Genomic DNA, 14,631 nt, shown 5'->3' on the forward strand with positions numbered 1-14,631 from the left:
GAAGAGTCCCGGCACGTAGCCGAGCATCTGTGTTCCTTTCATCTGTTTTTTTAAGTACCGGTAATACGCACTTGTGCTTAATATGATAACCACGAATGTTAATACCCCCGTATACGGTGATACCGAGTGTGGTAGAGAAGAATTAAACCAGTTAGTCTCTTCAAACGATCAGTTTTATTTTAATGTGATGAAGCATCTGCTGTTTTTCTGCCGTGTGATGACTGACCGGTCTCGGTGGCCTCGGAGGCGCTGGACACGGCATCAGGTGACCTCTCCTCCGTGGGGCTGGCGGGGCCGAAGGTTCCCAGTCCTCCCAGTCTGTCGGGCGGGGCGGGCTCCACGGTGGCCGAGGCCATCGGGGTCCTGAGGGAGCTGAGGATGGACGGCTGCTCCACCACGATGCCCTTATGCTCCTGGACAGGAAGACAACAGCAGGGACTGCCCTGTCATTGTGTAGAGTGATAGCTGAGATTAATGTGCTGTTGGCGTTCATGTCCAGTCTCTGTCCCAGAGAAAGGTCAAAGTGCAACATGCAGCGATGAAGCTGGTCTGAAGCACGAAATAAAACCTGACAGATTCGTTTGAACTAAAATTCAACATGAACACAAGAGCTACATGTGTGAGTTATAGTAAAATATATTACAAACGAAAAGGTGCAAAATGACTTTGATCAGTCAGCTGGTGATTATAAGTTTGTAATGATCACACTGGTTTTTATAGAAGTGAAATTCTGGAAGTCTCAGAACTTGTTGATCGTACCAAATAAGTATTATTCTGAAAACCTTTTTGTTGTTGTTGTTGTTGTAGATTATTGTGATACTCTCTCCTGGTTGAAGAGCTTTAAAAATAATTTTTTGGTGTGTTGTAGTGTCTGACTCACTGATGGCTGTTTCCCCAGGTGGAAAAGAAAAGCGTGGAGACTAAACTTTGGATGCAGTAGGGATGAGAACAACACGGCTATTCTTCGACAACACATCCTGAATCAACATGAAGGACTTGGTGTGCGACGCCTGTTTAAAATGCGTTGAACGTGGATATTTACACTTCTTTAACTGGACTTACATATTTGACATAGTCCTTCCACTGCTGCCACCACAGCATGGAGATGAGGAACCAGTTCTGGTCCTGCTGCAGCCCATGTCTGCTCTCCCTCTCTAACCAGCCCCTACACACACACACACACACACACACACACACACACACACACACACACACACACACACACACACACACACACACACACACACACACACACACACACACAGAGAGAGAGAGAGAGAGAAACACACACCTCCATTAGGGCTGTCAGCACATACAACACACAGCAACAGGACAGGTACACACCTGATGATCTGCCCCTCCTCCTCAGGAGCAGCCGGCCGGAGCCCCAGGACGATGTGGCACACCTGGACGAACACACACAGACACACAAACACATGAATAAATCCTCCATTTTAACCTCAACACAATGACGAGCTGCACAAATACAGCGTGTGGACGCACTCACCTGGAAGAGCAGATTTAGGAACTCATTGGCCAGAGCGCTCTTCACACTCCAGATCTGGTAGTCCTCCAGGGTCAGGTGACCCAGCTGGGGACGAGTCAAACACACAGGTCAGAAATGTTCTCAGAACAAACAGTGCTTTGAGAGCTCGGACAGGACAGAAGAAAATCTCTTCATCTGCTAATTGTTCTCGTGTATGAAAATAGCTGCGTGGTAAGACGAGAAGGGTCGAGGCTGGAAGGTTGTTGTCGGTGGTGAAAACACCGCCACAGTGTGAAGCAGGTGAGAGCTCAGTGATAGTGGTGTTCACTGTCTCTGGGTCACGGTTGTAATCTGATACAGCACAAAGGTTTCAGGCTCTTTAGGTGTCAGGATTCTTCTCCTTCATTTAACAGTGTCAGAGAGGCAGCTGATCATAAAGAAGTGTCTTCAGCTACAGGGAGAAGCAGGAGTCCTTTCAGACTGTCTGACCCCCCAGAACCCGGATCTCTCCATCGTGGAGTCAGTCTGGGATTAAAGGAGGAGACACTGAGACGGACTGAAAGCCCAGAGGAACCGACCACCCTCACAAACCCTGTGTGCAGGTTTACAGACTCTAATGTTAAAAGCATCACCAACCGTTGTGAACAGAGCTCTCTGCGTCAGGGATGGTTGTGTGTCTCACCTTGGTTGTGTCGTGCATCTTCAGGATGCCCTCGACTATGTCGGACACGCTGCTGTGCAGCTCCTGCAGAGGGAAAACAATACATTAGCACGCAGCAGCAAACATCTGATCCTCAGCTAGTTACCCACCATCTGGATATCTGTCTGTTTGAAAAGCCATAAATACAACAATAAAAGAATATTGTCTCTTTCCATTTCTGTGGCAGTCATTTCAGACTGTGCAGCATTTTCATCTGTAAACATTACATTTAAATAAAATACAGGACTCAAAACTATGAATCTATCTGATGTGGGAGGAGCTCCATCCAAATTCTGAAACACACAAAGGACCCAGTTGTATCTGAGAGTTTTGTGCTGCAGGTATTTCTCTGGCACTGCGCCGTGATGTGAACGCAGCAGCAGGAAGCAACAACCTTCATGAGGTAGAACTCCAAGTTACATCAGCTGATCAACATCAGAACCTGAGTTCGGCGTGTTTTTGTGACCACTGGTACGAGGTGTTTGATTTAACCGTAGACATGAGTAGAAGGTGCAAATCGGGTGAGGTGTTCTGACATTCACGTTTCAAGAGGGGCAGAGCTTCATCGTCCAAGACCGAAGAAGACACTTCAGACTGTCAACACCGAGTTCCACTGGGACCTTCTGAGGGAAAACATTCGCTGGAAACCACCTGAACTGTGTCGCCATGGCAACAGGCTTCTCCAACATAACTAGATTCTTTCTGTTCCCCAAAAATGTGTTCTCGAGTGAAGTTTCAGGTCCACGGTGGACTATGTTGGTACAAGTGGTCACAAAAACGCTTGTAACTCATGATGTTAATTAAGCGACGTAACGTTAAATCCTCTCAGAGGTTGCAGATCAGCGCACAACAGGAACCGACCCTGAACCTGTTGATCCGCCCTCATATACGCCGTTTCTACGCTGAAATTTAAAATTTCAAAGGGCGCAAGGATGGATGTTTAGTAGAACCTTTTAAAAGTCCAAGCCAGCCCATGACTGTATCTACAACCAGTGTGTTTACTTACAGGCAGCGTGTCTATGCGATTGTCCTTCCACACCTCCAGCAAGGCCACCACCATCTCATGGAGTTCATCTCGAGACAGGACACCATCACGGTCCACATCAAACACTTTGAAGCAAACTGCCAGTGAAACAGACAGAAACACAAACCCGGTTATGAAGCTCAGTTCTGACACATCCTGCCATTTCATCTCCGAGCAAGAAATCCAGTAAATTTCCATTTCTGCACGGCACAGTTGTAATTTACATCACCAGTGAAAATCCTGACGACACCAATCAAGACTCTCCAAAAAAAAAAAACATTTCCACTTTCTGATTTACATTTAAACTACTAATAAAAGCTACAGAGAAGAAATGCACTGCGCTTCTTATGATGAATAATCAGCCGCTGGGCTTCGTTCATCTGAAATGATCCAAAAACCACAGCATGACTTACACTTCTGCCTCTCAGCGACGGGCCCCCTGCAGCACGCAGACAGGCCACAAGAGATCTCTTTAAAGTCAATGTGATTGTCCCGATTTTCATCAAAGGCGTGAAACAAGCCTGGAAAACAAGATCAATTACACAGATAATATTTATCCTTCCAGAAGACATCCACTGTTGGAGGCTTGAAATCAAAGCACACGCAGAGACATTAAAGCTTTCTGAACTCGTCTTGTGTCGACATGAAATCTATCCAGTCTGAGTAAACGCGGTCTCACCTTCACTCAGCGAGGCGTGGATGGGAGGCGACACCAGCGGGACGAAGGTTTCCAAGTCGAAGCGACCGGTTCTGGACTGAGCTTTCAGCAGCCAATAGCGCTTCTCCAAGTCTATGATGTCCGACTCCTCCACTGCAGAAGGAGAGAGGTTAACAGTCATTAAGGTTCGTGCTGGATACCCTCCACTTCAGACTTCCAGGCTTTAAAGACCATCACAGGTTGGTTCTGAAGGATGTTTGGCATCACACAGTTCACACTGACTGCACACAACCAGGAGGTCACCAGTTTTTTTCCCAAAATTTTTTTGATTTTGCAGCGGATTTTCTCAATAATGTCAATGTAATTTGCAGACTTTATAGTGAGTTTTTTGTGATATAATTGCGTGAATTAAAAGAAATTGCCAGTTGAGAAACAAAAATGTGATTTTATTGTTTAATCACTATCTGATATACAATAATGTGTCATCACTTCCTGTGATAATAATCATGCTGCACATCACAGAAATATTTTAGTTCTCATCTTTTTAGAGAACCGTGGAGATCAAAGCTCCTAAAAGCTCCTAAAAGGTCCTAAAGGGTCCTAAAAGCTGCGTATGTTTCCAGAACAGACCGTCTGTGACTGGAATATAGAAACAAGGACTGCATCAGCCTTTCAAAATAAGAGCTTTAGATGCTGTTTAATTCATGTTCATTCAACACATAGACCTGCTGGATGAAACAAACAAAGAGACGTCTCTGACAACTGGACGTGTGGAGAAAACTAAAATAAAAAAAATAAAAATGTAGGAAAAATCGCATGAATATAAAAAAGTTGCAAGTTCCAGCAAATATTGCAGAGATTGCTTGAATTTGCGTTAATTATGAATTATAAATTAAAAGAATAAAATTAAAATGAAAGGGAATAAAAAGATATCAAAAGGGTGAAGATGTGAAATGTCATTGTGCAGTGTTGGTATCAACAATGCAAAACTAAATACTCTTCGAGTAGCACATAAAAAATAATATGGGCATTAATCATAAAAACATACAGTACCAGGTGGATGGAAGTATATTGTGTACAAGGTAGAATAATATTGTAGAACATATTGGGAGGTATAAACATAAATACTTGAAAATGTCCATCCAAAATGCCCAAAGTGAAACTTTAAAATGTATTTTTATATTTGACCGACAGCCCAAAACCCAGAAATTAAATTGACAACAATATAAAACAAAATAAATCCAAACATTGAAGATGGTGGAAACTGCTGTTGAATGACATTTTTGATAATTGATAATAAAACTTTCTATGACTGTAGTTGTGTAGTTAGTTGTCTCTCTATGACTGTAGTTGTCTCTCTATGACTGTAGTTGTGTACTTGTCTCTCTATGACTGTAGTTGTCTCTCTATGACTGTAGTTGGCTCTCTATGACAGTAGTTGTGTAGTTGTCTCTCTATGACTGTAGTTGTCTCTCTATGACTGTAGTTGTCTCTCTATAACTGTAGTTGTGTAGTTGTCTCTCTATGACTAGCTGTGCAGTTGTCTCTCTATGACTGTAGTTGTGTAGTTGTCTCTATAACTGTAGTTGTGTGGTTGTCTCTCTATGACTGTAGTTGCCTCTATAACTGTAGTTGTGTAGTTGTCTCTCTATGACTGTAGTTGTCTCTATGACCGTCGTCGTGTAGTTGTCTCTCTCTGACTGTAGTTGTCTCTCTCTGACTGCAGTCGTGTAGTTGTCTCTCTATGACTGTAGTTGTCTCTCTCTGACTGTAGTCATGTAGTTGTCTCTCTCTGACTGTAGTTGTGTAGTTGTCTCTCTATGACTGCAGTTGTGTAGTTGTCTCTCTCTGACTGTAGTTGTCTAGTTGTCTCTCTCTCTGACTGTAGTCGTGTAGTTGTCTCTCTCTCTGACTGTAGTCGTGTAGTTGTCTCTCTATGACTGTAGTTGTCTCTCTCTGACTGTAGTCGTGTAGTTGTCTCTCTCTCTGACTGTAGTCGTGTAGTTGTCTCTCTCTGACTGTAGTCGTGTAGTTGTCTCTCTCTGACTGTAGTCGTGTAGTTGTCTCTCTCTGACTGTAGTCGTGTAGTTGTCTCTCTCTGACTGTAGTTGTGTAGTTGTCTCTCTCTGACTGTAGTCATGTAGTTGTCTCTCTCTGACTGTAGTCGTGTAGTTGTCTCTCTCTGACTGTAGTTGTGTAGTTGTCTCTCTCTGACTGTAGTCGTGTAGTTGTCTCTCTCTGACTGTAGTCGTGTAGTTGTCTCTCTCTGACTGTAGTTGTGTAGTTGTCTCTCTCTGACTGTAGTCATGTAGTTGTCTCTCTCTGACTGTAGTCGTGTAGTTGTCTCTCTCTGACTGTAGTTGTGTAGTTGTCTCTCTCTGACTGTAGTCGTGTAGTAGTCTCTCTCTGACTGTAGTTGTGTACTTGTCTCTCTCTGACTGTAGTTGTGTAGTTGTCTCTCTCTGACTGTAGTCGTGTAGTTGTCTCTCTCTGACTGTAGTCATGTAGTTGTCTCTCTCTGACTGTAGTCGTGTAGTTGTCTCTCTCTGACTGTAGTTGTGTAGTAGTCGCTCTCTGACTGTAGTTGTGTAGTTGTCTCTCTCTGACTGTAGTTGTGTACTTGTCTCTCTCTGACTGTAGTTGTCTCTCTCTGACTGTAGTTGTGTAGTTGTCTCTCTCTGACTTTAGTTGTGTGGTTGTCTCTCTCTGACTGTAGTTGTGTAGTTGTCTCTCTCTGACTGTAGTTGTGTGGTTGTCTCTCTCTGACTGTAGTTGTCTCTCTCTGACTGTAGTTGTCTGTGTTGGATGTACTGTAGAAGTGTAAAACTGTTCAAAGAGTAAACGTGGTGAAAACTGTACACGGTGTAATAAATCAGGTGTTTAAATGCTGTGAACCGATAAAAGCTGAGACATCAGGACGTGTCTTCTTCAAGGACAGTTTGATGATGGTGGGTGGAGATCTGTGACTGCAGAGTGGGAGGATGAAGAACAGCAGTGACACTCTTCATCACATCATGCTGTGTGTGTGTCAGGGCGCCGTGGGGGGTGGAGCCTGTCTCCTCTGGCTGATCGGAGGGTGAAGAATCATTCATAACTAAACAGCTGGTCCATCAGTCTGTTCTACCAGCTCATGACACTCTACTTCCTTCTTTTGTTGTACAAGATGAACGTTGCTCTGTTTCCATCAATTACAGTGAACCCTCGCTATAACGCGGTTCACCTTTCACCGTCTCGCTGCTTCACGGATTTGCATCGTGCATTGTGTTCTGCATTCTGATTGGCTAAACAGTCTCTCCGCTTCTTCTCTACCTGTTTGTCAATAACGTTGCGGTTTAATATGTACACGTACGTAAAACAGCTTGCCAAATTAAAAATAATCGATGGTGGCATGTCGGTTTATAAGAATCTTTTTGCCCAGAAGAAAAAAGAGCGACAACAACTACCGATAACTATGTTCTTCTCTCGAAAAACCACACCTGCACCGCCGGCTTTAGAAGAAAGAACCGCTGCAGAGCGGAGTCAGGATGCAGCGGCTCAGTCAGAAGAGCAGTGAAATACACGAGTCACTATTTGTCCGACTGTACTTTGTATTTGTTTTCATAATCATTTTTCATTTCCTCCCGTTCTAATCCAATGACTCGGGTCGCAGTGGGGCGGTGCCGATCTCAGCAATTTGAAGCCTTCAGTTCGTATTGATGATTCAAATTATTATTTTACAGTACAGTAGTTATTTGTAAAAAAAAACATTTATACAGTACTTTTATTTGTTAAACAAATGCTTGGGCCTGTAAAAAGGTTTTGTTCTTTGGTTTCAATGTATTATGGAGTATTTCATTGTATAATAATTGTAAAAAAAATAAAGGTTACTACTTCACGGATTTCGCCTATCACGGTCTCTATTTGGAACGTAACCCCCGCGGAAAACGAGGGTTCACTGTACTTCGATGTATGAAAATTGAGAATTGAGTTTCAGTCCTGCTTCAAGAAGACCTGGTTTCCATTCAGCTTCTATGTTCTTCGTTGTGAGGATTTTCTGCTCATGTTTGTCATCAATGGCATTGAAAAGCACTTTGAAAACATCATTTGCGTTCACTTTTTCACTTGTTGCACTATTTTTCTGGACAATACGCCGGTTGCAGTAATCAAGAAAGTAAAGATATGAATCAATAATGAGCAGTTGTTAATCAGCCACTACGGAAGTTAAAAGTGAGGTAACACACTTTTCCACCTGGAAATGTACCTCTTCTCATCTGCAGTATGGTAACAGAGGCATCCTGTGACCTGGTTAGGGATCACTATCTTCAGTAATGTAATATTAAATCCTGTAAATAAGATACATGGCTTTTAAAACTGGCTGACAGATGCTGAGAAACCCAGTTAATATTGATTTGTGCTGCAGAATCCTGCTTCCTCGGCTTTTGGCTGGTTGGCTGATCAATTCATCAATCAGTCTGTGGACAGACTGTTAATAAATAAATGTATAGTGCAACATTTAAGTCATTTGAAAAGCAAAAACCTGGAACATCTGGTTACATCTCTAAAGTGAAGATTTACTCATTTTCAGTGTTTTACATCGAATATCTTTTGGACAAAACATTTGGACAAGACTTGTGTTCTCGGTGCTGTACAAAATTGTGCTGGGATTTTTTTAAATTATTATTTCTTCTATTTTATAGTCCAAACAAACAATGATAAAATCATACACAAAGCCATTGATCTGGAAAATAAGTGTTCACTGCAGCTGTAGTATGAACAAGTTAAATAATGCACCTGTTGTAATGTAATTAGAGCAGTCATGATATCACAGATAACCCGGAGGGGGGTTATGCACTGCCCACTGGGTGGGACAGCATCTGACTCTGCTGGTAATGCAGTGATACAGATCAGACCAATATAGCATATGAAGCCCTGCCGGGGTCAACGGGCCCGGCGCCCCGTTTCAACATGCTAATCCACAGCTTAAGGTAATAGGATTCAGCAGCTAGCCAGCTAGCCTCCGGCACAGAGCCACCACATATGACAGGTGTCAAAACACAGACGCACAAATCAACCTGCACTGTTGCTTCCCAGTCTAGCTGTTAAAGCAGCTTTCGTGAGAATTGGTTTTTAGCAGCTATCGGTTGCAGCGTCCCGTCAAATGGGGTGTTGAGCTGCTGATGAAGCTGAACGCGGGGAACAGACTGTCTGACAGGGTTGACCTCCTGATTCCTGCTGTCCACATCAGGACAGGTGACCTTGGCCCGACGGGGAGGCGGGGCTCTCCGACATTTTAACTTAAACAAACTAAAAGGGAGCACCGAGTACACGATCAATCATTCAGGAGGTGGAGGGGGCTACATGGAGACTGACATGGAGGAAATAATAGCAGATGCATTAATTATTGAGGATTATGGACGAGCCCCCGAGACTCAGGACTACCTCTCTGTCTCTCAGCTTGGTTCGACATTGCTGACTCAACAAAAAACTGGAAAAAAACACAACAACACTTCCTTGGCAATAATCATGAAACAAGTCAGGCTCACGCACACTGTGGTCCTGAACAACCGAGCTGAGGCCGAACAGCTGATGTATCATGATGAACATCAGTGGAGGGACCAGCAGCAGTGATCAGTGCCGGCAGACAAAAAGCTAAATGAGTACTTGTGTTTATCTGACTGCTGATCTATAACCCCCCCACCTCCATCCATCCCAGGACCGCTGCCTGCTTCGCTGTGGTACCCCGGAGGACCCTTGAAGGTCCAGGAGGAGGACGGAGGAGGATCTACAGGCATTATTGCAGACGTTTCTGTTACCTGAGAATGAGCCCCAGAAAAAGAAACGTAGCCGACACCAATATTAGGGAGCAACGTTGACATACCAACCAATCGTCTTCATATGTACACTGTCTACACATATACTGTATTCAGCTGGTTGTAATCCCACTAAATCCTACAAACTGCTCCTTCAAGATTTAAAACAATAAGCTCAACATCAGGGTCTGTTTTCAGCCAACATGGGTTTCTTAAGACAGGAAGTAGCTCCCAGCTCGGTGCTGACAGGATGTGACATCATCGCTGAGTGAAGGTTCACTAACGTCGTCGGCCTTTTAAGAACTCAGCAGAGTGTAAAATCATCAACGTTCAGGAACGATCTGCTCACAAAAGATGAGCGGATGAATCTCAGCAGGACGTCTGAGGCCAACTCTTTTCAATTCTAGATTTTATGAACGAAATTCAGTTGTTTCCAAAAGGTTTTGAGTTTTCGTAAACAACCTGACTTACACACACCGAGCAACGAAACAAATCTCATTATTGACAGAACTAATGGGATGAAGCGGCCGTTTTCTATGACAAGGCTGGACAACCAAAACAGTCTCCAAAGTATCTGACATGAATCAAACAGATTATTCTCCTGGTTCCTGGTTCCCGCCGGCCCGGTACCCACCTAAAGGTGCGACTCTCTCCGAGTGGCAGCAGAGATACCATACCATCATCCAGGGAACATCCTTAGAGAGGTGTCGCCACAGCCTGCATGTAGCATAGCAAACTCCCTGTGACCGCTCGCACACAAACTACGTCATCCCGTCCGGACGGCTGTTATTCCGACGGACTTCTGCTCCGGAGATAAAGTGACAACGTGTACGACGCGAGCATGTTAAGATCTGCCACGAGTCAAGCTTCACGTTCCTGTTCTGGAAGAGTCATGAACCAGGACTGTGTCAGTCACTCTCTCTCTCTCCACACACACACACACACACACACACACACACACACACACACACACACACACAAAGTTAAGAGGATAAGCTGGAGCAGGCAGATTAAAGACAACATCCAGGTTCTCTGGACAACACAGGCTCTTTCCAACCCTCTGACCTTAATTGGCAAAATGAAGCTTAAGCTAAATTTACATGGCTTGTAACTTTAAATATATTATTTCACTTGATGTTTTTAACATCTGCATGTATTGTCTGAAGCATACGTGTTGATCTGAAAAACCCAAGAGTTTCTACCATAAGTCTTGTTTTGTGAAAACGTGAGTAGAACTTCCTTCTGTCTGGAGACAGTGAACCAACGTGGTGATTTGAGAACAGCTGTTTTCTGGGCATTCACCGGCTCTTTCTACGCATCCCGTTGGCTCGCGTATGATGTGATGACTAAGCTTTGGTGTCATTATACAAATTCGGATAGCTTAGTTCCCGGAAAGCCAGGAACCGATCTGATAAAGAGTTTGTTTAGAAATGGTTGATGCGAGGTCGTGTGAGGTCGTGGACTCGTGCAGAACTACGACTCAGTTGGCCGAGCGTCAGGTTGACTGATGGACGAAACACGACACTTTTAATGAACTTTGTAATAAAAGTGCGTTTTTGATTGCTGGTTTGTTTTTGTTTTTGATTCCTGTATCAGTTCTGAAGCTCGGCTGTCTGCTTGGACCGGTCCGTCCACAAATCCTGTTTTGGGTCTTTTGGCAGGTTTTAAAACACGTTTTGTTTTTTAGTCACGAAACGTTGCCTTCTTACAGCTCCATCAAAGCTTCAGATTATTTCACGTGAACATTGGATGCCAGCTTTCAGTACCTGACAGTTCTGTGACATGAATGCAGGTCAGCTGGTACCAGGAGGACCAGCCGTGTGACACCAAGTTGGACTTAATGCATTGCAATGATGAGGATCTGCAGGGTGACTGTGCATTTTTCATGCATTACATGAATGCATCTGAGGACCCCACAGACCTGAAACATATTTCTGAGGCTGGAGTCAGCCGGTCGGCAGAGTAGAAAAACAACATGTAAATATCTAAAAATGAAAAACAAAAATCATTACCTGAAAATACCTGCACATTCAAAGTGCAATCAACCCTGAATGGGAACTTAAAATTACAGAAAAAGTAAAAAAACTTCAACAACTTCTTGAGGTGCAAAATTGATACTTCTATACCTTTTATAAAAGAATACAAAAATCCACATCGCAAAGACTCAGTTCAGGTGAATGATGTGGAAGCAGTGGACAGCGATTACATAAGAGGCACACAGGAACTCCTCCGGCAAAAAGTTTCTGATAAAATGATGAAAACCAGATCGTACTACTCTTACTCTACCGAGCTCCACCAGAGACAATAATGAGCTTTAAATAGGTTTTGTAGTCCAACAGCTGCACCTTCGGCCCACATTTCCCTCATTATCTCCAAGTTTCCCCGCTGTCGTATTTTTTGATCGTTTTCAGACCCCGAGTAGTTTTCATGGAGAGCTCTGCCGGCTCACTCACTGTGTACTGACATCAAATTCAGGGGTTCATCTGACTAGAAGGTTCACAGATAAAAACTGAAACAGTAAACTCGATCAGCTGTCTTCATCCTCTGAACCCACCGGCGGCTTTTTAAAAGCCACATTTCTTTTAAACAATCATGAAAATTACACCATTAATCAGCCACAAAGTGTAAAAGTAGAAATTTTGCCCAAAATAAACTGTTTGCACGATTCTGTAAAAGAAATTAAATAATCTATGACAAAAATCTTTTGACTGCCGACTAAAGCACACAGAGAGGTTTGTAGAGCTTTTAAAATGTAAATAGTTCAACAGAGCAGGTCCACCCCCTTTTTATTCCAATATGGAGAACAGTTGGGGACACTTGGAAAAATGTTGTATAAATTCCATAATTCTTTAAAAAAAAAATAATAATAAATAATTTGAAATTCAACTCATGTTTTCTTTGTTTCTGGTTTATGACATTATAACTGTGATATACTGCAGAAAAAAAACTTGTTTGAATTGTCCCGACGTGTGGCCATGACGGTGCTGTTTGAATGAAGGTGCAGGACGTGTAGATGCAGTGAAGAATGAGAAAAAAATGTTCTAGAAGAAACATTCAAAAACGGCTCAGGGTTCAGACGGCTCACCTGATTCTCTGAGGTCATTTTAAAACAAAGGAACAACTTTGAAAAGAAACCGATTGATCAATTAACTTGTAAAAGACCTGAATATCATCCAGTGCTTCAAGTCATTCCACAAATAAATCAACATTCAACATAAATACCAGCCCACTCAAACAGGGCCGTTACATGAAGTCAGCTGTGGCAGAGGAGGCTGTCAGTTTGTGGAATAAAAAGAAATAAGGATGGCGAACGGGTAGGGAGGAGGGGGAAGGGGAGGGAGAGGAGGAGGAAGGGGAGGGGGAGGGGGAGGAGGAAGGGAGGTGGAGCCACAACTTCATCAAAGTTGCTGCGATTCGTTTGTGGTGTTTCCTGACACATGTGAGCTCTTCAGAGGCAGGAGGATGTGACGATCTGTCTCAGCACAAAGACACGGCAGCCATGAGCCACACATTCCTCCACCGATCCCTGAAACAGCCTCACGCTTCACTCAGTTCAGGAGCAACATTTTACTAGTGATCATATATCTAGAAATAAAACTACGACTTTAAATGAAGTAGATCCCTTAAACCCACAGTTAAATATTCTGCACATTCTCTGAGCTTTTTTTTTTGTTAATGCTGTATCAGAAACAGCCTCTAATCCTAACATCCCTGTTTTTACTGCTAGATTCCATCATCTGTTTAATTAAATCTGACCTGCTCCACTTTTAATTTTCTGTTGAACTTTCATGTACATAATATTTTCCACAGCAGCACCTCCATCAGTGCATCATTGAGTAATATTCATCATTATGCTGCTCTCATTTTCTTTTATCAACAGAAACACTGATCTTAAACAGCTAGTTCTAATTTATAAAATAAAAAGTGCATAAAGCGTCTGCTTCCTATTAGGCTGATGACTTCAGTGTAAAAACATCAACCTGGAATCACCAGAATCACAATACTTTAGTTTCTTTTTCTGATACGTACTGCGATGATTTAATTTATTCCCTTTTTTTTGTTGTTTTGGCTCCAAAACACCCTTTTTTCAACATGTGTTTCATTTTGAATAGAATAAACTTGGTTTGTATCTCATCTTGGTCATTTTAATTACAGCAGACAGACTGACCAACATAAAAACATGCAATAAATTCACCCGACGAATTAATCATATAATAAAATACCAATACTTTGTATGTATTTATACAAAATCGCCACACAAACTATTGTGATTCTTTGCTGAATCCATTTCTCCTTAAAAAAAATAATTCACCAGTTAACTGCAGTCAGTTCTGTGTTGTCATTTTTCTATCAGTGTTCAGCTACTTTCACATGAAGGGTCTGATTCACTGCGTGTTTGCCTGAATACATCTGTAATATTGAGCGTTTCTACTGGAACGTGGAAAATACTGGAAGGAGAAATGTTAGCAGATAAATTTGTGAGCTGTAATGATATTTACTGAACCTGACAGTATGAACAGGACAAGTGATTGTTGTGAATTTTAATACGACTGAAGGTTTTAATCAGATGAACATCAGGAGAGACGGCTGCTCTTATTGTGAAGGAGACGCAGGGAACCAAAGAATATGTAGAGAACGAGGTTTTACACCAGTTAAAAATTTCTGATGTCAGAGGGAGAAATTATTCAGACATATTGTCTGTCCAGAGATGATACTTAGTGATATTGATGAGTTACTGAATGAACTGAATGATGATTTACAGCCAACAGCGTGATGTAGGTATCCTGCTGGGATATCAGTCCTGTTCTTCAGGTGAGCTGTCCGTGGTCCTGAATGTGTCGCTCAGAGTTCACAGGTAGCTTCATAATGTTCCCACTGAATGAAACCAAGCCAGCTGCTCATCACAGAGAGATTTGGACCTGCTGTTCAGTGTTACTTAGAGGACCTTATGTTAACCCACGTTTTATTATTGAG

At 42.8% G+C, this 14,631-nt stretch overlaps 1 protein-coding gene across 1 annotated transcript in view; it reads right to left on the reverse strand.

Moving 5' to 3' along the window:
• LOC138614876 (ubiquitin carboxyl-terminal hydrolase 32-like) overlaps nt 1–14,631 on the reverse strand; it is a gene marked incomplete at its 3' end in the record, with an annotated part of 42,706 nt that overhangs the window by 17,864 nt on the left and 10,211 nt on the right. Inside the window, exons 4-11 of the mRNA XM_069688473.1 lie at nt 3,890–4,021; nt 3,624–3,731; nt 3,193–3,308; nt 2,169–2,231; nt 1,508–1,591; nt 1,345–1,406; nt 1,063–1,165; nt 227–413 (exon numbers count right to left, since the gene is read on the reverse strand). Coding sequence (XP_069544574.1) covers nt 227–413; nt 1,063–1,165; nt 1,345–1,406; nt 1,508–1,591; nt 2,169–2,231; nt 3,193–3,308; nt 3,624–3,731; nt 3,890–4,021 — 855 coding nt within the window. The remainder of the gene's footprint in view (nt 1–226; nt 414–1,062; nt 1,166–1,344; nt 1,407–1,507; nt 1,592–2,168; nt 2,232–3,192; nt 3,309–3,623; nt 3,732–3,889; nt 4,022–14,631) is intronic.

This window comes from Brachyistius frenatus, unplaced genomic scaffold (genome assembly GCF_029030835.1).
Source record: "Brachyistius frenatus isolate BFR_SWC_R1_liver_20210118 unplaced genomic scaffold, ASM2903083v1 Contig_605, whole genome shotgun sequence".
NCBI classification, from domain to species: Eukaryota; Metazoa; Chordata; class Actinopteri; family Embiotocidae; genus Brachyistius; species Brachyistius frenatus.